The sequence below is a fragment of the Bos grunniens genome, chromosome 11, assembly GCF_055505025.1.
Source record: "Bos grunniens cultivar Pamir isolate PY7600 chromosome 11, Bosgru_T2T1.0, whole genome shotgun sequence".
Taxonomy (NCBI): Eukaryota; Metazoa; Chordata; class Mammalia; order Artiodactyla; family Bovidae; genus Bos; species Bos grunniens.
The window spans coordinates 35,474,795-35,498,768 of record NC_141175.1 but is presented as its reverse complement, the minus strand read 5'-3'; the positions used below and the strand labels follow the sequence as shown (position 1 = coordinate 35,498,768).

The 23,974-nt window shown below is 45.0% G+C and overlaps 1 protein-coding gene across 3 annotated transcripts; it reads left to right on the top strand.

Annotated features, from left to right (window-relative positions):
* Positions 1-3,261: 3,261 nt before the first annotated feature.
* GTF3C2 (general transcription factor IIIC subunit 2) lies at positions 3,262-23,659 on the top strand. Of its 3 annotated transcripts, XM_086326027.1 has the most exons (20): positions 3,988-4,013; positions 8,254-8,383; positions 10,984-11,254; positions 11,417-11,738; positions 12,315-12,594; positions 14,342-14,436; positions 14,857-14,934; positions 15,085-15,183; positions 16,309-16,536; positions 16,709-16,820; positions 17,035-17,143; positions 18,388-18,413; positions 18,599-18,728; positions 20,546-20,690; positions 20,785-20,946; positions 21,150-21,237; positions 21,496-21,624; positions 21,910-22,062; positions 22,213-22,320; positions 22,618-23,659. In XM_086326027.1, the coding sequence occupies exons 3-20, from the start codon at positions 11,008-11,010 to the stop codon at positions 22,834-22,836; spliced, it is 2,730 nt and encodes a 909-aa protein (XP_086182153.1). In that variant the 5' UTR covers positions 3,988-4,013; positions 8,254-8,383; positions 10,984-11,007; the 3' UTR covers positions 22,837-23,659. The 3 variants fall into 3 exon arrangements, with proteins under 3 accessions (XP_086182152.1, XP_086182153.1, XP_086182151.1); XM_086326026.1 differs by lacking the exons at positions 3,988-4,013; positions 8,254-8,383 and adding an exon at positions 3,262-3,535; XM_086326025.1 differs by lacking the exon at positions 8,254-8,383.
* The last annotated feature ends 315 nt before the right edge of the window (positions 23,660-23,974 follow it).

Sequence of the window (23,974 nt, the reverse complement as noted above, 5' to 3'; positions counted from 1 at the left end):
TGCTGTGTGCTGTTAGGGAGTGCTCATCATGATGGAAGAAGACAGACAGTGTCTACAGTATGAGATAAATTCTACTAGTAGTAATGAACAGAGTTCATTGGAAGCAACTCAGGAGATCTAGTGAGGTTGGGCAAGACTTCACAGCTAACATCTGACCTAGGCCTTGAAGGAGAAGAAATTTCCCAATTGGAAAAAGGATGAGAAGGCAGATCGGCAGAGGGAATAATTTAGACTACAGAATAGGCCTTAAAATGATCAGCCAGTTCCAAAGTGTCAAGTCATGCGGTAAAGCTAGAATGGAGGCTTGTGTGGAGAATTAGTGATAAAGCTGTTAACATAGGTTGGATTAGGTTCAGATTGTGAGAGTCTGACCATTATGGTTAGCCTAAAAAACAGAAGAGTCATCCATTTTGTGTGTGTATATGTGTGTGTTTTATTGAAAAATTTCAAGCATCATAGAAGTACAGGGAACTATTCAAAGAATCCCCCTCACTAAATGCAGTAATTATCAAGATTTCCCATGAATGCTTTCTGTTTCCTTTTTTTTTTCCTTGCAGAAGTTGCATTAGAGCAAATCCCAGTCATTATATCATTTTACTCCTCCAAACATCAGCATATCTCTAAAAAATATGGAAACTTACCATGTTATTACACTTATTAAATTCTTGCTTATCTTTGTCTAATCCATAATCAGATTTCCTTCATTGTCTCAAAAGTGGCTTTTTACAGTTGAATCAGGATCCATACATTATCTGTGGTTATTATGTCTTGAATTTTTTGAATCAAAAGCAGTCTCCTCAGCCTGCCTTCTTTTCTCATGACATTTAACTTGTTCCAGGAACCAGGCTGATTGTGTTTCATACTGCCTCACATCAGGTTGGTTAGTCTATTTTCAGTGATGAATGGATCCGTTTTTGATTGTTGCCTGAATTATTTCATTAGAGGATGCAACATGGTAAATTTTTTCCCTAATTACATCATTCCACGCTTAGTAGCTGATAATCTTCTATAAAAAACTGTCTCTCATCAGTTCATTTCAGTTGCTAAGTCGTGTCCAGCTCTTTGTGACCCAATGGACTGCAGCATGCCAGGCTTCCCTGTCCATCACCAACTTCCAGAACTTGATCAAACTCATATTCATCGAGTTGGTGATGCCATCCAACCATCTCATCCTCTGTCTGTTGTCCCCTTTTCCTCCTGCCTTCAATCTTTCCCAGCATCAGGGTCTTTTCCAATGAGTCAGTTCTTTGCATCAAGTGGCCAAAGTATTGGAGCTTCAGCTTCGGCATTAGTCATCAGTTAGTATTCTGAATTACTAATTCATGCTGGAAAGGCAAGATCAATGCTTAATTTTTTAAGTTGTCAATTTTCAGGCATTGATCACTAGTTACTTCCAATGCCATGCAATGAGAAGTTGAATTTTTGCTTTTTCTCTATAAAACTCATGAATTCTTTTTTTTTTTATATTGAGCATACCACTCAATCATCAAAATTAAGCAGAGGTTCAACAGGATCAGCCCTGTGCTTTAGAAAGCTAACTGGTAGAGATTAGAGATGGAGAAACAGATCAGTAAAAAAAGATTGCCCATCAATCAAAACCACAAGTGCGCCTAAATTTTGGTCCAGCAATTCTGCTAGGAATTTATACATATAAAGTAACTTAGATACAAGGTTATTTACAGCAGCATCTTATTTTCACCCTTTTTGGCCCCTGTGAGGCGTGCCCCCTGCAGTGGAAGCAGGGAGTCTTAAACACTGGACCAACAGGGCAGTCCATATGTAACAGAGCAAGACACCATGGGACCTTCCTAGACAGGCTTTCCCCTGCATCCTCTGCTTTAGCTCCTCTCTCAGGTAATTCAATAGTAGTATTTGATGCACATTTCCCAAGTTGTTTTGCAAGTTGTTTTGCAGATGTAAAACATCTTCCCTCTCCAACAGATGGAAGATGTTAACTACCATGAGCACACAGCTGAAACCTTTTGGGGCATTCAGGGCCTTTAGGCATGAGCCACTCAGCTCCTTGTATGGCCCTGCTGTAAACCTTTTTTTGTTCCAAACTCCCACGTTTCAGTTTGTTTGGCTTCATTGTGTATCAGGCACATGAACTTGCACTAACACATAGAGCAGCATTGTTTGTATTAGCAAAAGACTGGAAACCACCTAGATACCCATCAGTAATAAGAACTAACATTACATTTATATAATTACATACTAAGCAGTCATAGGGGCTTCCCAGGTGACTCTGTGTTAAAGAATCTGCCTACCAATGCAGGAGACTGCAGGTTCTATCCCTGGGTCAGGAAGATTCCCTAGGGAAGGAAATGGGAACCCCATTCAAGTATTTCTTGCCTGGGAAATCCCATGAACAGAGGAGCCTGGTGGACTACAGTCTATGGGGTCTCAAAGAGTTGGACATGACTTAACAACTGAGCACACACAAGAAATCTAACAATAAGGAAGGTTTTTATATATAGCAATGGAATAGTCTCCAAGGTACACTCAGTTAAAAGTAAGGTGCAGGACAATGTAGATGCTGTTTGAATTAAAATGGGGAAAGATATATATGTATTTGCATGAGTATAAATACAGAAAATGTCTTGGACTTGTAACAAAAAACTGCCTAGGTAGATGTGGTCCGGGAGACCGGAGAGAGAAGTGGAAAAGAGTCTTCACTATACCCTATGCATCTTTTGAATTTCGAATCATGTGAATGTCTTATCCCCCAAATAGATACAATTATTAATATGAGAAAGATTTTGCAATAGTTGAAGTCAAAGATAATCTAATCTGAGGCAATAGGAATGGCAAAGAGGTTTGTTCATTAGAGAAATAAATGCTTGAAACAAGTTTTTTAATGAAGAGAGAAATGCTTGAAATTGAGAGGAACCACAGCCTCCACTGCACCCACTTCAGCACCCTCACAAAGCCTGCCCTAAGCCACAGCACAGCCTTAGCTTGTTTTAGGCCACTTAAGACGAATGGGATGGGAGTCCCCTTGCTCTAGCTTTTAAATCCTGGCTAGCTTGAAGCGATTTAGCAGCAGCAGCAGCAGCTTCTCCCTTGTTTTTCATAAATATTTTGGGTAACCAAGGGAATTTAATAGATGAGATTATCTGGGAAAAGACTGGTTTACCCCATCCTTTCTTGTCCATTTTTGTATATCCTGAACTCTCCTATTCGGTATATGCAGACCTGTGTGATTTACAGCTTTAAATGCCTCAGGAAACGGCAGAAGTTTGTTACATTCTTTCTCCAACCACAACCGACCACCCAGGGAGGGAGTGGGGAGAGGCCTACGACCAAGGGGAGGGTCCAAGCCTGAGGATCATTTGAGTAGAGCGTCTCCAAGCCAGGCTTTTCTTCTGCTCCTCCCCTTCACTGTGTTTCGGTCTCGGGTCCATCCCTGGCTTACACTAGTGGCTGGATCTGCTGGGGGCTGCCCTTGGGGCGGAAGCCGGAGTCGTCCCCCCGCGGCCCGAGGCACGGATTCCTTTGTCTCCCAGGCTTCCGCTCGACGGCGCGGGGGTTGCGGGTAAGTACTCTCTGGTCTGCCCGGCCCTGCCAGCCACGGGCCAGTAGTCTCCACACAAAGCCAGGATTCAGCGCTCGGGAGCGACACTCGGGCCTGGGCGCCCGCACTCTCGAGGCTCGCATAGAAGCCGCGTGGGAACCCGCGGGGGCGCGACGGCCGTCAACGCGCAGGCGTCAGTCTTCCCTTCGGGACACTGCAATTCCCATAAGGCCGTGCCTCGTCCCCCGCGCCTCGGAGGCCCGGGAGCGGCGCCCGCTGCGACGGGCTTGGGGACGCTCGCCGCATTGCATTATGGAATACATAGTCTAATAGAAAACGTCCTGGGGCACAAATTCCCGGCCAAGCCCACGTGTTTACCTTGTGCACTGGGGGTGGGGGGAACGTCAATGAAGAGTAGCTACTAGATTTCGTCATAAAACGGCGACCAGACAGGCGGCGCCATCTTCGAACTTGGACTTCCGGAAGGACTTTGGTGAGGGTGAGTGTACCGCAGCGGGGTGTGAGGGGCCCCACGATTACTACCCCCCCTTCTTTTTTTGATAGCACTAAGACATTGGGAACCAATTCCGGCTCCGCTTTTCCGCCTCTGCTCAGCATCGCGACCTCCAGCCCCCGAGCTCCTACGGAAACCGCCGTGCTCCCCACCTCCCTAACCCACGGTGGCAGCCCCTATCTCTGATCTCCTCGGGTTTCGCCTTCTTTCCCAGTGAGGTGTCCGTAACATCTTATCCTGTGTCCGGGCCCCGGCGCTGCGAACATTGCAAACCTCGAACTCTGCGAACCTACTGTAGTCCTCAGCCTTAGGAAACTCACGGCTCACTTCCCGAACAGGCTAGTGGTGAAAGCTAACCCCACTCCCAGGACTGAGAAAGATCAAGCGGTCACCCCTAGAGTGGTGGCGGGTCAGTCTTCTCATTGTAGTGTGTTCAGCCTCTTCCTCGGCGAGGTCCTTGTAACCCTGGGGGTTGTGCCCCGCGCGCTGCAACCCCATTGGCGCAGCCAGGGGCCAGTTATGTTTCCCAATCTAGTCCTTTTATCACGCAGCAACTTGGCTTTCTGTTCCGAAAGGGAGAGGTGGCGACTTGAGCTTCACCCGCGAAACTCACTTTGTTAAAAGTGCAGGGTGCAAGCCGAGGGCCCCAGCGGCATATTGTTACACAAACCTCATTCCTGTGCCTTCGTTCCTTTTTGCCACCCTTTCTTATCATCTGTAGTACTTTCTTAATTGTTTTCTTTAAATTGATTTAATTTTAAGGTTTAAGTGCTTTAGTCTTGATCTAACTAGTCCAGGGATTTCATGGACTAGTTACAGTTTTTTTAAATACAAGTAAAAATAAAAACATAATTAATCAAATAAAATTGTTCAATTTTGTATCAGAAGTCATCTTGCAGACCACCAGTTGTACCATGGGAACACTTTGGAAATAATGTATTAGACCATGCCGTGTGTGTAAAATAATTCCATACCTGCAGAACAGTGTTACCTAATCATTTTCTGTGGTTGGGGAGATCAGGCTGGCGGCCTTGGAGCAGCATGGGAACCAGACAATTTGGGGTGCAGATTTAAAATTTTATAAATCCTGGTACAAATTTACTAAACCTCTTTTGCTTGTGTCCAAAATTTGTATTGTAAAGTCAAAAATGGAAATTAACCACTACACCCTGCTGCTGCCTTCTCTGAGAAGTGAATCCTTATAGAGATTCTTGTACCTTGAGAAGTTAGTCCTTAAATCAACAAAGGTTAATTATTGCACTTACCATGTACTAGTTTCTGGATACAATAATGAATCAGACAAGGTCCCTATCTTATGAAACTTATAAAGAAAATAACTATGGAATAAGTAAATATCCATATCTCTTATTAAAAAATTCCAGATGGACTAAACAGCTACATGTAAGATCTAAAACTAGAAAAATCATTAGAAAAAAATAAGATATGTTATATTCTGATATTATCAATGGGGTAGGAAATACCTTTTTTAAAGACACAGGAATTTCTTGGTGGTCTAGTGGTTAGGACTCTCCACTTCCACTGCAGGAGGCAGGGGTTCAATCCCTGGTCTGCACCTAAGATCCTATGTGAGGCAGGGTGGCCCCAAAGACACAGAAGCCATAAAGGAGAAGACTGAGAAATTTAACTCATAAAATTTAACCTTAGTTTTGCAAGAAACATTATAAGCAAAGTTAAAAAAGGTAGATACCGAGAGAAAATATTCACAACATAAATAACTCCACAGATCAATAAGAAAATGATCAATTTGTCCTACAGAAATGGGCAATTCATAAAAGACATAGATGTCCAACATATAAAAAAGAAGTTGCTAACCTCAGTTATTATCAGGACAATGCAAATAAATGGGCTTCCCTGGTGGGTAAAGAATCTGCTTGCAATGAGGGAGACTTCAAATGGGTTGTCCTTGGGTCGGGAAAATCCCCTGAGGATAGGCATGGCAACCCACTCCAGTATTCTTGCTGGAGAACCCACATGGACAGAGGAGCCTGGCAGGCTATAGTCCATGGGATCGCAGAGAGTCCAACATGACTGAGTGACTAAAAGCACACACAAGGAGGAATTTTTTCACCCATCAGGCTGGCAAAAATCGAAGATTGACAAAGGTAGTAAAATGCGTATACCCATTTTTACAGTTAATGGGAGTATAAATTGATTTTCATCTTGGCGACCTGTTTGGAAGTATCAAATTTTGAAATGTGTGTACGCTTTAACCCAGTAATTTCACTTCAGCTGATTATTCTAGAAAAATAATTTCTCATTACTGAAGAGATCTATACTTGAATATTCATTGCAGTAGTATTTGTAATAGTATTGTAATCCAATTGTTCATTAAAAGCGAAATACCCAAATAAACTATAATCCCATGGAACACCACATAGTAGCCCAGAAGAATGAGATGGATGTATGTGTACAGATACGGAGAAATCTTCAAGACATACAGAAGTTCTCTTAACTGATCTTCATTTAACTAACTCCCTCTGTTAACTGACATTCTCCTTTTCCTCTATAAAGCATACAAACTGATGCCCATGGCACACTGAATTCTCGAAGCCTATAGGTTTTTTTTCCTGTAGGTCTGATTACTCTCACTGGTTGATCTGGATGCTTGCCAAGAGTTATTGTATTGTTTCCCATCATTTTTAATGTCAATTGATTTGTCACTATATTTATATATTTGTGACATGTTTAAATTTTAAGGAAATTTGAGTATGTACAAGTTACATTTCTATTAAAACTGAGTTGAAATATGGCAGATACACAGGCGTTTTATTGTTATTTACATTCTACACATAATTATAAGTATTTTGTATCAATTAAAGGTTTTATACAAACCTAAAAAAGAAAAAGCAAACTGAATTGAATATGGAAGGACAAAAGCAGTGAGTTTGCAAATAAGCAAAAAGCTGCCAACTACGTGTAAAGACAAGAAACAAGTGAATTGTTAAATTTTAGAAGGCGTTTGCTGCAGTTTAGAAGGAGGCAAGGGAAAGGAAAAGGATAAGCATCACCAGTTCCCTTGGGTGGGCCCAGAGGGGGCATGGAGCGAGAACATAACTGGAAAGCTTGACTTCAGAGAGTGGACGACAGACTCAGAAGCAGGGAGTGTTAGTTATTTGACAAGAAATTGAAGTATGGCTTTTGGTGGTTTTTTCTTTTTAAATATTTATTTGACTGTGTCAGGTCTTAGTTGTAGCACACAAAATCTTCTTTGTGGTGCACAGATTCTCTAGTTGTGGCACAGGGGCTCAGTTGCTCTGTGACACGAGAGTCTTAGTTCCTTGACTAGGGATCGAACCTGCCCCTGCACTGCAAGGCAAATTCTTGACCACTGGTTTTTAGTTTTTTAGTTTTTGTTTCAGAAATCTAAGACTTAGTCATTTGCCGAAGACTATGGGATTAGACAATAAAGAAGAGGGTGTGGGAGCTGACAGAAAGAAAGGGTGACTTTAGTGCCCAGCTAGCTTAGATGTACTGGTTGCAATGGGGGATTGGTTCATCCAGGACTTGAGTTTTGCCAGGCCTGTGAAACAAAAAGATGAAAGGAAGTTTGTAATATCAGTAAGAATCTGATTAAAATAAAGGAGTCTAAACTACATGGGATATGGCTGACATAGGGAGAAACTCGAGTGATCAGTGGATAGTGGAGTAATTAACATGGTGAGGAGTAGATACAGTGATCATAGTTGGGCAGCCTGGCTGTAATGATGGGAGGTCGTGATCAGACAGTGGGTGTCTTAGTGATTTTGGAGGTTAAAAAAAGGTTTTATATGTTGGCATCCCGGGTGTGACAGTGGAGTGGATACCAGTGATTTAGCCAAATGTTACGGGCTTGGAAGGAACAAGGTTTTACAAGATGGGGAGGACTTTTTGGTCAAGAATTGGCACTGGAGAAGAACTGAGAAAACACTAATCCCACTTTCTACCCTGGGGTAAGTGGGATTCGAGAGAATGAGCAACCTCCACTTGAGAGCCTGGAAAGCTAGAAACTTCATTTCCTGGAATTTTTCCATTCAAGATTCTGAATATGATTTAGGTCTTACAAATCGAATATGCTCTTGAAGAACTCAAATTTAGACTTCAGTTTAGAGAGGAGGCAGGCCAGACGGCATGCATTTTGCTTTTGCAGATTGTGGCAGTGACACAGTTCTGGATCTGCAAGCCAGAGAAGAGTCTGCCTCAGTTGGTCACTTTCTGATTATTGCAGAGGCAGCTTGTTTATGGAGCCATCACCTATGGCAGGGGCTTCTTGGTTCAGCTGTGACTCCCTACCGTGGCAGAGGAGAGGCCAGGTGGTTCTTGAACCAGCAGCTATGAACCACTTCTCAGTTTGATAAGTACTTATTCCTAAACTTTTTTGCCCCCTAACCCTTCCTCTATTCTGGGGATTACTTTTGTAATTTCTAGAAACTTGTAGAAGTTTCTATATTTAGAATGTCATCCTGTTACCTTTACATGAATGACAATTAAGAATTCTCTTGATCCTTTTGTTTCTTTATCCTCTGGCATCAAATGTTTCTAAGAACTCCCAGGCTGACCTGATTGCCTCCCACCCCCATTTGTAGGAGAAATTTAGTCTTCATTCAGATATTTCTTAATGAGTCTTTATTGATTTTTGTGTCCTTTTTATATGATAAGCCCTTTTAACTTTAGGCTGAGATCTTCCTTTACTTCAGGAAAGTACACATTCTGTTTTTCATTTCAGGAAATTTTCTTTTGTTAGGTCTTTGAACATTTTTTCTGTTCCCATTTTTCTTCTCTGTTCTTTAGAAATAGCAATTATTCATATATTAGCTCCCCATTTTCTCTTTTCGCCCATACCATCTTCTCACTGCTGCTGCTGCTGCTAAGTTGCTTCAATCGTGTCCGACTCTGTGCGACCCCATAGATGGCAGCCTGCCAGGCTCCCCCATCCCTGGGATTCTCCAGGCAAGAACACTGGAGTGGGTTGCCATTTCCTTCAATGCAGGAAAGTGAAAAGTGAAAGTGAAGTCGCTCAGTCGTGTCTGACTCTTAGCGACCCCATGGACTGCAGCCTACCAGGCTCCTCCATCCATGGGAGTTTCCAAGCAAGAGTACTGGAGTGGGGTGCCATTGCCTTCCCCACTAGTCACCGTTATCTCTTTATAGTCTGCATGGTTTCTCTCAAACGCCTTTCATACCACTGATTGTCTTTTCAGTAGTTTCAACATTTTGCTTCTCCTCTGATTTTCATTTCTTTGATTTTATTCTTTTATTCAGTTTCTTTCCTTATGACTACCAGCTCTTTTTTTGCCTTGCCATTGTTTTATCTCTTCTTTGATCTCTTATTGGATTTCACAGTCTCTGGCTTTTTTGAAACTATAGAAGTTTTTGTTGGAAAATTTCTTGTTTTCTGGAGACATTCTTTGAAACAGTACTTTTCACCTTTTTCATTTGAGTCCTTTTTATTCTTTCTATAGCAACTAGGCGTAGGTCCCATTGGATCCTTTTTGCTTATTCCTGATTTTGAATGGAGTAGTTCTCTCCGGGTGTGCTGTTTACCAGAGAACAATGTGGGCTTCCCTGGTGGCTCAGTGGTAAAGAACCTGCCTGCCAGTGCTAGAGATGGAGGTTCAATCCCTGGGTCAGGAAGATCCACTGGAGAAGGAAATAGCAACTCACTCTGGTCTTCTTTCCTGGGAAATCCCAGGGACAGAGGAGCCAGGCTACTGTCCATGGGGTTGCAAAGAACAGGATACCACTTGGCAACTAAACAGCAACAAAGAGAACAATGTAGGTGGAGTTTCATTGACCTCTATTTACCTTGATATTGTTATATTGTATCTTTAGCATATGGTGTTATAATGTATCCTTAGCACCTGAGTTAGAGAGTTGGCTGTTGTTATAGTTCATAAGGATATCTTCTTGAAGAGAGACAGTAGGAAATTTTAATTTGTATGATATTTCTTATGGTATTTATTAACACACTTTCCACTGAGGCTGATGAATTCTTCATCCTTAAGACATATACAGATCTATGGAGGGATTCCTCCTTGGATCTGAGTTATTTCTTCCCTTTTGTCACAGACAGGTAGGTTATTCTGGTTGCAAACTGGGCCCTTGCAGTTCTCTGTTGCTCAGGTTTTTGGTGTGGCGGTCACTGTTTTGTTTATCATTGTCAGTTTTCTTTGGTCCGTAGTTGCATAGCTGACTTTTTGGGTTTGAAGAAAATGAAGATCCGTGACACTTTCAGTCTATTCTTCAATGTCTAAATAGTTTCTTAAGGTAGTGGGATGTTCCTTAATTGTCTCATAGGCTACCACCTCCCCATCCAGCTGAAAGATTGCTAGCAGGACACTAGAAATTACCTATCCTTAAATAAATCTGCACCTTGACTAATATTCACAAAGATGGATGTTAGCTCTAGTCATCCTGTTCTCCTTCAGTTTGATCTAAATTGTATAGTATCTGGCAGCTATACTTTATAGTTTATTTTAGAAACTTGTGGCCTTTCCCTGCTTCATAACAGGTGATTTTTTTTTTTCTTTCTCATTTTTTTTAAGAGAGGAATGATTCATTTCATTAGGTTTCAGGGAAAGGGGTTAAATAACTGTTCATTCACTTTAAATCATCTGAATAAAGCACTTAGAATAGTAATTGGCATGTAGTAAGCATTTACTAAATGGTAGCTTGTTATTGTTTGTTCACTGTCAGTTCCATGAGATCAGGCACCTTGTCTGCCTTGCTTATTGTCATGTTACCAGATCCTAGAATAGTGCCTGTTATATAGAAGATGCTTAGGAATTACTGCTGAATGAATGAATGACCAGAGTTTGGGTTTCTGGTTGGTTGGGAAGGTGGGGTGGTGGGGGTGGTTGGAGGAACAATGATGAGAAGAGAAAGACAGGAGGTGGAAAAATCTGAGCTCTTACCAGAGCTTTTTCCTTCTCGTCATTTGTATGTCTCTTGCATGCAGGGGCAGCCATTTTTTGGGGTGCTGATGGATACCTACGGGGTCGGCTATATGGCTCTGGAGGAGGCCGGCCCCGTGGGGAACATGACTGTGGTAGACTCTCCTGGACAAGAGGTGCTGAACCAGCTTGACGTCAAGGCCTCCTCAGAAACAACCAGTGTGGAGGCTTCCATAGAGATGCCATTATCTACCCCTTTCCCTGGATATGAGGATTCTCTGGATGAGAGGAGGCTCCTTCCAGAGCAGGAAAGCCTCTCCAGACTGCAACAGCAAGGTGTGTCCCTTGATCTTTCAGCCTTTTAGCCCTGCATGCTCAGCTTAAGATGAACGAGAGCAGGTCAAGCTCATAGGACTTTACAACCTGGGTATGGTGTAATCTGTTCCAAAAAGGTTTGAGCTCTGGTCCCATCTCACAGACCCATATTCTTCTCTACAGATCTTTCTTCAGAGATGTCAAAGGTCCCAAAGCCTAGGGCCTCAAAGCCTGGCCCGAAGAGAGGTGGTAGGACACGGAAAGGCCCCAAAAGGCCCCAGCAGCCTAATTCTCCATCAGCCCCTCGGGTTCCTGGTCTCTTAGATCAATCCAACCCTCTGTCCACCCCCATGCCTAAGAAACGAGGTCGAAAGTCCAAGGCAGATCTGCTACTGCTGAAGTTGTCCAAAGGCCTAGATCAGCCAGAGTCTCCACATCCAAAGATGCCCCCTGAGGACTTTGAGACCCCTCCTGGGGAACGACCCCGCCGAAGGGCTGCCCAAGTGTAAGGATTGTGGGGCGCAGCTTGGTGGAGGGGGGCTGGGGTGAAGGGGTGGGGGTGGGGCAGATGCTGGAGAGATGAGTGGACTGTGGTGAGGTGTCAGGTAAGCAGGGGTGGTGCTGGCTTCTGGGCACTTGAGCAGTCTTCTAGGTCTTCAACAGCAGTTTCTGTCTGGTTAAATTCTGTGGGCGGTTTCTTTCTGTACCTCATCCTATCACATTTTCCGCTATTTCCTCCAAGTCTTCACTGCAGTTTTACTGTGCTGTATACGTCAGCATATATTATGTCCTTCCATCCTTTCCATTTTCCCTCAATGATCTCTGACTGTGGTAGTGCTTCAGACTTGGACTCAGAAGACCTGGGTTCAGATTCCACATATGTGATCTGAATCCTCTTGTCCAAGTCACCTAACTTTCCTGGATTTCTGTTTCTACATCTATCAAAGGGGGAGGGAAAGTAATAGCCATTTCACACGGTCACTGGGAGGATCTAGTGAGATGAGAATTGGCCAAGCGTCAGGCAGAGTGGGCCCTGGGTGAAGTGGCTGTGCTATGGCTCTGACTCTGCCCTGTCCTGCAGGGCACTTCTGTATCTTCAGGAACTGGCGGAGGAGCTCTCAACAGCGCTGCCTACTCCAGTGTCCTGTCCTGAGGGCCCCCAGGTGAGCAGCCCTACCCAGCCGAAGATAATCCAGCCGCAGGCAGCCTGTCTCCGTGGAGAAGGGGATAACACCGCACGGGATGAAGACTTTGTTCTCCAGGTTGAGGCTGAAGAAGCAGAAGAAAGCGAGGCCCCAAGTGAGAACTCTTCTGACCCCGAGCCTGCAGCACCCCGAAGCACTGCCCGAGGATCTACTCAGGTAACCTGAGTGGACAAGACCATGGAGGGAGAAATAGGAGGATTATTGGGAGGATCAGCAGGGTGCCCAGAAGGAAGGCTTTAGCCTAGTAACTAGGATGGCCAAAACAGGGGAAAGTTAAGAAAGAGCAACTTCAAACACAGTTGAGATTCTGGAAGCTAAGGGTGTAACTAAACAAGATTATTTGTTCATACATTGAGCATCTCCTCTGAGCTAGGAAGCACAATCATGAATAAGACAGGGTCCTCCCGTACAAAGCTTACAGTGTAATAAATGCTGCACCAGGAGGGAACAGAATGCTTTAGGCATATAGAGGAAGGGTGGTTAACTGCTTAGACTTCATAAAGAAATGCTCGTTGAGTTAGGTCTAGAAAGGAACAGAAGTTTGTCAGAGAGGATGATTTCCCAGAAACTGGTTATGGCTGCAGCATAGGGCCTGGGTTAACGTGGGGAAGATTAGACTAGAGAGGATGAAAGAAATGAAACTGGTAGGAGCCAATAGAGTATGTGTGTGTATAATTATGGTAAAATAGATATAACAAAATTTACTGTTTTAAAATGTACAATTCAGGGGCATTCATTGCATTCACAGTGTAGTGTAACCATCACCACTATCCATTTCTAAAACTTTTGTCATCCCAAACAGAAACTCTGTACAACCATGGTTTTTAGGTAGGAAAAGAACATGATCGGTTAGGAAAATAGGTTAATTTGCAGTTGACAATGAGAAGGCAGCTTCATTTCTCTAGGTGAGAGGTGGTAAGGGCCTAAACTAAGCAGTGGAGGAAGAAAAGATCAGGAGACAGAGATAAGAGATACGTAAGAGGATTAATAGCAGTTGGGAGTTGAAGGAGAGGAAAGGGCAGGAGTTTCCAACTTTGATGGTGCTCTCATACGCTGAACTTGGGAACACAGAAAGGGTGGGGGATGCAGGAAGGGTGAAGGTGGGCAGGCGAAGTGATGAGTTTACTTTCTGACATGTCGAGCTGGAGAGGCCAATGGGTCAAGGGCCATCCTTCTGGAGACGTCTGGTTGCCAGTCAGATATATAGGACCAGTGCTTTACTCCTCCCAGGGGCATTTAAGGGAGCACCAGAACCCTCTAGTAAAGATAAATGTCTCAATGCAACATCTTAAAAATCAAAATTAATGCAACAAATCTATGCTGAAGAAAATACAAAATTTTCAATAAAGGCAGGAAGTATACTAGTGATACTCACTTTTGCCTCAAGTTCTAATATGGCTCAGCACCACATTGTATGAGTCTAGATTTTGTAGAAAAGTTGAGACTGAGTAAAGGTTACATTTGCTAAGATGCAGTCAGGCATAAAAATGGGGGTCAAAGCCATGAGTCAAAAGGATGAGATTACCAGGAGTACATGTATTGAGGGTTGAGAAGACACAGGAACTCTAGGAAATACCTTCAGTGACTAACCCTCAAAGGAGGGAGACTACCCCCAGGGCAGGAGCTTCAGGAAGCAAATAGGAGTGCTCTGAATTAAGTGCTGTAGAAACACACCAAGGAAGATGAACAGAAAATAGGAGAGCAGGTTTTGCTGGAGAAGTAAGAGCAAAAGATGGAGAGGTCATTGTAATGGTTAAGATACAAATCTTTTAAGATGCCGATAGGAGAAAAATTAGAGAGCAAGTAGTACCAGGAGAAGAAAAAGCTGGGAAAGCTCTCTCCTGGGGACTTTCTCTAGCCTGTAAAATTCTCTGACTTACACTTTCTTCAATTTGATCCTCAGAAGCAGAAGCCACACGTTCGGGGAATGGCTCACAATGGCTTACCAAATCACATCATGGCCCCTGTTTGGAAGTGCCTTCATCTCACCAAGGATATGTGAGACTTGGGGAACGGGAGCTGGGGATGAAAGGTAGGGGTGGAGAACAAAGGAAGGCCGAGGACCCAGCCTAGCAGTGGGGCTGTGAGAAGTGGGGGCAAGCACCCACAGTGTAGAACACGGGGAAGACATTTGTAACTCAAAGGTCCTGCTCCAAAGGCAGAAGCTCTCAAGCTGTGCTGTCCAATTTGGTAGCTGCAAGCTGCACGAAGCCATTTAAATTTCATTTAAAATTAATGAAATATAGTTAAAAGTCCAGTTTCTCAGTTGCTCTAGCCACATTTAAGTGCCCAATAGCTACTTGCAGCTTGTGTGTTAAGATTAGCACAGATAACAGATTGCTCCCATCCTCAAAGAAAGTTATGGGGCAGTGCTGCTCTGGAATCTCTCCTTCACTAATGCTACTTCTGCTCCTCCAGCCGAGATCAGAAGCATTCATACTGGGAGTTTGCGGAATGGATTCCTTTAGCGTGGAAGTGGCGCTTGTTATCTGAACTGTAAGTTGAAGGGGCATCTTTGAAATCTAGGAGCGGGTGACACCCCTGGAGGCAGAAGGGTAACTGAGGACTCTAGATTGATCATGGGAATCCCAGTATAGGTGAAACTTTTCCTCATTTAGACTGTTTGTTCCCTTTGCCATCCCCCAGCGAGGCAGCTCCCTACCTGCCCCAGGAGGAGAAGTCCCCGCTGTTTTCTGTACAACGTGAAGGACTTCCTGAAGATGGCACCCTCTACAGAATAAACAGGTGATGATCGCATCTCTTTTTTCTGATTCTGGGAGACAGAAGTAGGAAAAATGGATGTCAAAGGGGATGGGAGATTGGCCCTGTTCTTCCCTGAATGCTGGTCCAGTTGGTCCCAAGGCTAGGAGAGCTGCCTATATTTGCTCAGCCCCCTCTAATCTGCAGCGCTTCTCTCTGCTGGCCAGACTGAGGGAGCCTAGGGAGGTTGAGGGTGGAACAAGTTTTCAAGGTCACATCTACTCAGCTAGACGTGGACAGACTGGCCCTAGAGTGAACACTGTAGTGAATCAGAATGCATGGCCTGTCACCTTTGAAGGTGAGCCTGGAGCTAGACAGACCTGGGGAAGGGAAGGAGGAAGATAACATGGTGGCTAGGACTGGTCTCGCTTGTTGACTGTGAGTGATGCTCTGGTGCTTGCTTAGGTCAGGAGCTCCAGGTGGCGCTCCCATTCTGTCTGCATTCCTTTTTTTTTTTCTTTTTTAAGAGCAGTTTTAGGTTCACAACAAAACTGAGAGGCAGGTAGAGAGAGTTCCCATATACTCCCTCTCTCCCCACCACCGCTCCACCCCCACCCCGACACGCACAGCCTTCCCCATTATCAACAGTCCCTCACCAGAGTGGCGCATTTGCGCATTTGTTATGATCGATGAACCTGCACCAACACATCACAATCGCTCAAAGTCCATAGTTTACCTTTGGGTTCACTCTTACTGTTGTACACTTTATGGGTTTGGTTAAAGGTTTAATGACAGGTATCCATCATTATGGTATCATATAGAGTATTTGCATTGCCCTAAAAATACTCTGTGTTCTGCCTGTTCATCCCCTATCTCTCCCCTCCTCAGCCTCTGGTTATCACTGATCTTTTTACTGTTTCCATAGTTAAACCTTTTCCAGAATGTCTTATAATTGGAATCATACAGTATGTAGCCTTTTCAGGTGGGCTTCTTTCACTTAGTAATGTGCATTCAAGTTTCCTTCATGCCTTTTCATGGCTTGATAGGTCATTTCTTTTTAGTGCCAAGTAATATTCCATTGTCTGGATGTATCACAGTTGATCCATTCATCTACTGAAGTCCTTACTGCCTTTTACTAGCTCCTTTTTTTCATCTTTGCCTTTTCTATAGATTTAGCTCTATCACTGCACACCCAGAGCGCTTGGATGTGTCTTTCTTCACTGGGGGCCCACTCTGGGCTCTGGACTGGTGCCCAGTGCCAGAGGGGTCAGCAGCCTCGCAGTATGTGGCTCTTTTCTCCAGCCCTGACATGAATGAGACACACTCACTGAGCCAGCTGTATTCGGGCCCTGGGCTGCTCCAGCTCTGGGACCTTGGGACCTTGCAGCAAGAAAGCTGGTGAGGTGGGGCTGGGACACTGCCAGGGGAGAGTGGTGGAGGAAGAAAGAAGGGTGGGTCTGGGCTGGGGGCAGGGGAAGGCTCAGACTGTGTTGAGACAAGGGGAACACAGGCTCTGGAAGCTCTAGACCCTTCCTTCCTACCCATTCTCTGCACATGCTCTCTCTCTCAGTCTTGGCAACAGAGCCCACTTTGTCTACGGGATAGCTTGTGACCACGGCTGCATCTGGGACCTCAAGTTCTGCCCCAGTGGAGCATGGGAACTTCCAGGCACCCCTCGGAAGGTACTTCCCACTTGACTGTGGGGTGGCCTTTGGCCTCAGCCAGAACAAAGGGGCCCTGGGTCTTCCCAGAGTTGGAGAAAGGGAAGTTGGAGAGTGGGAGGTGGAGTTTGTCCAGCAGCTCCATATCAGATTTTCAGGGACCAGAAGCTCACGCATTTTCTGAGACATTCCTTCCAGCAGCAAGTCTCAGTGCAGATCTGGTGTCACCCTCTAGGCTCCTCTCCTGCCCCGACTGGGTCTCCTGGCTCTTGCCTGCTCAGATGGGAAGGTGCTGCTGTTCAGCCTGCCCCATCCCGAGGCCCTGCTGGCTCAGCAGCCCCTAGGTGAGTATTGCAGCAAGGAGGATGGGGCTGCTGGAGTTGTGGCCAGAGCTTAGAAGGGCCTGTCCACCCCCTCCCCCCGCACCCCGAAACTCCTCCAGGCCCAGTGTCTCCAGTGCAGAGCCTTACCCAGTCAGTCCTCCCATTCTGACTTCACTCTTCCCCATTCTTTTACTTCTCTCTTTTTCAGTCTTGTAACTGCCTTCTTTGAGCACATTGTCTTTGATCTCCCCACTTCCATGCTCTCCTGTGCTCTCAGGTCTTCCCCCTCTCACTGCCCCAGTTAACTGGCTGTGTGAGGAGCTGCCACAGGCTGAGGCTGGTGCCTGGAGCTTATCTCCTGCCATACTCCTCTTCCTCCCCCAACCCTGTCCTCACCTCTCCTCCCCTCACCACCAAACATACAGGAGAACACGCTCTCTTTGTTGTGAAGGGAAGGAGAATATGGAGCTGAAGGTGAGCATGAAGAGGAAGGAGCAGAGAAAGGCAGCTCCCATTTGATTAAATTTACTTGTTTTTCAACAGTACTGCATGTTTAAAGAAGAGGACCCCTGGGTTTAAACCCTGAGAAATTCCCTATTTAGTGGTTTCTGGTGTTAGGCATGGATTGAGGAGGGAGTGGGAATTAAGAAGTTAGGACAGAGGTGTACAGACAATTCTTTCAGGATGCTGGTCTCTGAAGGAGATCATAATAAAGAGGTCGGTGGCTGGAAGTGAATGAAGGGTAGAGGGGGAGGGTTCCTTTGCAGCCCACTGGTTAAGAAGCCATCCTTCCAATACAAGGGGGCACAGGTTCAATCCCTGGTCAGAGAACTAAGGTCTCACATGCCACGAGGTGTGGCCAAAATAAGGGGTAAAGGAAGGCTTTGGTTTGTTCATTTGATTAACCAGAGACAAGAGTGCATGTTTTACTTCTATGCTTGCGAGTGACCCAATAGCAGGAGAGAAAGTGGAGAGTGCAGAAGGGGTGATCAGATGAGCCACGCTCTGGACAAGGAAAGCGAAGTTGAGAAGAGAGCAGAGTGGAGAGATTAGGCATTCTCATAGGAGGAAGGGCACAGTCAAGTAGAACAGGAAGAAGGATCTGGGGGCAGGCAGAGGCAAGTTCACACATTGATGGTGGCAAGAGAAAAGTGAAAGGGAGGGGCATTGTTGAGAGGGCAGGGGTGCTGGTCTGCGAGCTCAGCCTGGTTGGGACCCCAGCCGTCTGGATCTAGAACTTCAGTTTCTGCCCTTCTTCCTCACAGATGCAGTGAAGCCTGCCATCTATAAGGTGAGTGAGGAGCCTGCTCCCTTAAGCCGAGGCTCCATCTTCTAGAGCCTCCCTTACCAATTCCACAGTGAGTCTCCTTCCACCTCTGGAAAATCTCCCACCCCGTGCTGACTAAACACTGATTTGAGCCTTCATTCCAGACAGTAGTTATGCCTAATCCTGGTCTTGTCTCTCTGTCCCTGCAGGTTCACTGTGTGGCAACCCTCCAGGTAGGGTCTATGCAAGCTTCAGAACCCTCTGAGTGTGGTCAGTGCCTTAGCCTGGCTTGGATGCCCACCCGGCCCCACCACCACCTGGCTGCTGGATATTACAATGGTAAAAAACAAAACATAGGGAACTATTGCTCTTTACATTTTTATATGTGCTTGTTTTTTGGTTGTTGTTTCCCTTTTGGTTCAGTGTTCAACATTATGGAGTTATAAAAATTCGTGCTTGTAGAAAAAATAGAGAGAAGAGAAAAACATCACTAGACTTTTTCCACTCAGAAAAAAAAAATTAAGAATAGATAAACATCATTTCTTGCTGTTCTCTATGCATGTATAAAAAGATTGGATGGAAAGAGAAAGAATTCTATAAAAATGGGATCATAAAGATCCTTTTAAGATTAAAAAGGAAAAGAATAAAAAGTTGTAAATAACATTAATTGGTATCATTAGGTTGTTACTGTTTTTAATTTTTTATTTGTTTGAATTAGATCTTAGTTGCATCACGTGGGATCCTTCCTTGTGGTGCACGGACTCTCTAGTTGTGCCAGGAGGGCCCAACTAAGTTGCTCTGTGGTTTGTGGTATCTTAATTCCCCAACCAGGGGTCAAACCTGAATCCCCAGCATTGCAAAGTGAATCCTTAACCAGCAGGCAAGTCCCAGTTGTTACTGGTTTTAAATAACAGTTTCACTTTTAGGCACACCAGTAGACTTTCTGCTGGGGATGAGGAAGTTAGCGCTCTTACCCTGCTTTTTCTCATCCCTCTCACCATCTCCTGTGTCCCTTTTGGTGGTCTTATTCTTACATTGTCAAGGTATGTGATACTTGATGCTGTTTTGCCATCTTAATTCCCAGAATTACCTAATCTTAACTCTATATTGAAAAGAGTGCCTGTCTCCACCAGACCTTTCATCTCAGGCTCCCCCTCCGTGGCTGTTATTTAAATTGCTTAGCTGTAATTCACCGTCAAGTTTTTTCAAGAAAGGCTCATAAGTGTTACATTTACTGAGTTTCTGTATAAAAAGGGGATGTCTTTTACATTGATCAAAGTTATACTTGTGATTACCTCATCCTCTGCCAGGCTGGTCGGCTTGCTTCGGATCAGCCCAGTTAGTTTATTTGTCCATTTGTTTTCTATTCCTCTACATGTTGCTTTTGGCTCTTTGCCTGTTCTCTTGGCCTGAGAGTAGAGTTGGCAAACATTTCTGTTCAGGTTCAGACAGTGGATATTTTATGCTTTGTGGGCTCTTTGGCCATTGTTGGAACTATCCACGTCTGCCATTGTAAAGAGAAAGCAGCCACAGACCTCAGGGAAACAAATGGGTGTGGTTGTGTTCCAGTCAAACTTACTTACCAAAACAGGCAGCAAGCTGTGTTTGGCCCACGGGCTATAGTTTGCCAACCCTTGTCCTAAAGGGTTTATCCTTAAAAAAAAAAAAAAATACCCTTGACTTTTATTTACTGGGTGCATTCAACCTATCTTTCAATGATAGATCTCAAACTAAGCTATTACTTTTATGTTGATGAGCACTGGAACTAAAAATATCAGGTTGAGTCTTTAAACCATGGACGGAATGTTGGCTAGCTAATCATAATCCCTCCAGTCTTTCATAAGGGATCTGATCTGAGAGTAGAAGACATAGGTCCTAGGAGCCAGAGAAAGAAATTAGAGCAAGGAAAAGAGATTACTATGTGCTGTGCTCAGTCGTGTCCAACTCTTTGCCACCCTATGGACTGTAGCCCACCAGGCTCCTCTGTCCATGGGATTTTCCAGGCAAGAAGACGAGTGGGTTGCCCTTTCCTCCTCCAGAGAATCAAACCCATGTCACCTGCATCTTCTGCATTGGCAGGTGGATTCTTTACCACTGAGCCACCAGGGAAGCAATAACCTGACTTTAACACCTACACATTCTTTCCTGACCCTCAGGCATGGTGGTTTTATGGAACCTTCCCACGAACTCACCCCTGCAGCGGATACGGCTCTCTGATGGCTCCTTGAAGCTCTACCCGTTCCAGTGTTTCCTAGCCCATGACCAGGCTGTGCGTACTCTTCAGTGGTGCAAAGCTAACAGGTATTGAACAGGGGGGTGTGGAGGTGGGAGGTGAGGACAGGCTGACTCTTCCAGAGTTGTTCAGACTTGATCTTCTTCTCTCATCTTTCCACAGTCATTTCCTGGCCTCTGCAGGGAGTGACCGGAAAATCAAATTCTGGGACCTTCGACGACCTTATGAACCAATAAACTCTATCAAGCGCTTCTTGAGTACAGAGCTGGCCTGGCTGCTCCCCTACAATGGTGTCACTGTGGCTCAGGACAACTGCTATGCCTCGTACGGCAGGATGGAGAGAGGATGAGCTCTGGGGACAGGCCCTCGGGGTTGGGGTGCACTGTGCCAGATTATTGTGGGGAGAGGAGGGTTGTTTCACTTTGGGAGTCTGGATTCTGGGGGAAGAAAAGAGTCTAATCTTAGAAAAAGGAAGATTTTCTTTTCTTTATCTCTTACAGTTATGGACTTTTCTTTATCTCTTACAGTTATGGACTCTGTGGAATTCACTACATTGATGCTGGTTACCTTGGTTTCAAGGCCTATTTCACTGCTCCTCGAAAAGGCACTGTCTGGGTGAGCCCCTCTCTTCCAAACCTTCAGTACACAGGCAAACAGTTCCTAGTGGTAGTCAGAAAGAGGCCATAGGTTTGGAAAGAAAGAGAAGATAGGTGTGTGGTAATTGTCATCAAGGATATGGATTATGTTAAACTTATTTATGCTTGTTTATGTGAATATGTCTCTCCCCCCTCAGACTGTGCAGTTGTTACCAGTTCACAGAACTGAATTAATGAGTGAGTGAGTGAATGACAAATATCTGTCTCTTCCTATTAGAGTCTTTCAGGATCTGACTGGCTCGGGACAATAGCTGCAGGAGATATATCTGGAGAGCTCATTGCAGCTATATTGCCTGATATGGCACTGAACCCAACAAATGTCAAGCGACCTTTAGATCGAAGATTCGTACGTATATGAATATTTAATAGCACCATCTGTTGGGTCCTAATCTACCTGACCTCCCAAATTAGTGCTGCCAAGTAGCAGAAGAGTCTCCCCACCCCAGTATTCTCCCTAGAAGTCTTAGCATAGAGTTGTACATAATTTCCCCTACCTTCATGTATCTGAACATAGGTTTAAACATACCCTTTTCTTCTACCTTAAAGTCTTTCCTGCTCCAAACCAATTTTCTCTATTTTACTTTTATTTGGTCTTCAGTATTACAGGTCGTAATCTCATTCTTTTTTCTAGCCTATATATAAGGCAGATCTGATACCATATCAGGACAGTCCTGAAGGTCAAGACCACACTTCTGCTTCATCTGGGGCCCCAAACCCTCCCAAGGCTCGAACTTACGCTGAAACGGTCAACCATCACTACTTGCTGTTTCAAGACACAGATTTGGTAAATTGAGGCCAGGAGAATGGGTGCAGCATTAGAAAACGTAGACGACGTGAGTCCTTGTATAGCAGGGGATCTGGAGGAGTTGCAGCAGAAAGATGTAAAACTAAGAATCTGCTCGCTTTCTCTCTCCTCTCATACCCTCCTCCCCAGCGTTCGTTCCACGGTCTGCCCCACAGAGAACCGATGCTGCGCATGCAGGAGGGAGAGGGGCAAACACGGCTCTGCCTGGACCGGCTGCAGCTGGAAGCTATTCATAAGGTAGGAACCTTACCTCTCATCTTCCCATCCTTCCTCTCATCTCCTCCCAACTCTGAGCCTGTGAGCCATGAAATCGGAGAGGAAAAGGTAACAGAGATGGCAAAGGAGGGGAAATAGCTCCACACCCTCATCCTCCAGAGCACGACAGACACTTCCTTCATGGTCTTCTCATCCTGATTCTCACCCCATCATGGTCCTGTTCTTTCAGATTGCGGCCCTTCTTTTTGCTCTTACGGCTAGGACTCACCCTGAAGTACCAACTCTGAGCATCGCTTTTGTTTTCTGTTCTTTTCACAGGTACGTTTCAGTCCAAACCTGGACTCTTACGGATGGCTGGTCTCTGGAGGGCAGTCGGGGCTGGTTCGGATCCATTTTGTCCGTGGACTCACCTGTCCACTGGGCCACCGTATGCAGCTTGAAAGCCGAGCCCATTTCAGTGCTATGTTCCAGCTGGCCTCCCCCTCTCCAGGGCCTGGCTTTCCTCCAACCAGCCATTGCCTTCTGCCCGGTCCCTAGTCATGGTCCCCACAGGACCCTTGGAATGAAGTCTGCCGAGAACAATTGGCTCCGAGCACACAGCCATAGGAACTGGGGCCTTCCTGGACAGTGATGCTGCCAGGCCTGGATCTTTAGACCTGCCTCCCCAGGACCCCTTAGATCCCTCTCCTTCCACAGACTTCTCCTGTCATCATGGCCCCCCGCGGGCAGGGGGGTTCTCCCTCCACAAACTCTCAAGTCTCAGCATAAAACTATGACTCACAAGAAACACTCAGCCTGTCCTAGGCTTGGGAGTCAAATTGCTCATATTGAGCATATTGTGAAGTGGGTAAAGCTAAGTAAAGGTACTGGGTGTTTTTGAGACCACATGTGAGTGGGTGTTTGGAGAACTGGAAAGGGTATCTGCATGAAGGCTCCTGTCTGACTATGTTCTGGATCCAATATTACTGCCTTCCTAACTTCCTCTTTAGAGTACCCAACACACAGGCCCACGAGCAGGTGATGGTAACTCATTGGACTGAAGCTGCTTATAGGACTTCCTTAACTAAGGAACACACCACAGACGCCCTGCCAACAGAAGAGTGGCTCAGATCTTACTTGCTCCTGCTTATGAAATATTCCCAATCACTGGTCATCTGACCCTTCTTGAGCACTCCTAGACAGTCATGTTTTTAAAATCTTCCTTTATATCAAGTCAAAGAGTACCTCTATACATTTTACCATGGGTGTTAGGAAATCTAGTCACTCTTCCCTGTGATTGCTCTTTTAAGTATTTAAAAATAGCTATCATGTGTTTCCCAAGTCTTTTCTTCTCTAGATTAAATATCATCAATTACTTTAACCATTCTTTTACACGTCATGATTTTTGATCCTTCTGTCACATTGTTGACTTATTAAACATATTTAGCTACTTTATTTCAATTCTCTGTATAGGAGGTATGTAAAATCCAAGCACAGTAATATATCTCATCTTGTGGGATGTTGCAGACTCACAGTGACTGCAATATTGCCTGTTAAGCAAGGATGGACCACCCTCCCACCCCACCCCACCCCACCCCCGCCACCAAGGAGAACTAGGCAAACAATAGTCTTCAAATGTATGAGTATAACCTGAGGTTTGGTTGTGGGGAGCAGGGCAAGAGTCAGATGACTTCAG

Coding starts and splice junctions, on each gene's coding strand:
- GTF3C2 (XM_086326026.1), top strand. CDS start 11,008: ATGGATACCTACGGGGTCGGCTATATGGCTCTGGAGGAGGCCGGCCCC. Junction 12,595..14,341: donor CTGCCCGAGGATCTACTCAG/GTAACCTGAGTG, acceptor TTTGATCCTCAG/AAGCAGAAGCCACACGTTCG. Junction 22,063..22,212: donor TGTTTCAAGACACAGATTTG/GTAAATTGAGGC, acceptor CCTCCTCCCCAG/CGTTCGTTCCACGGTCTGCC.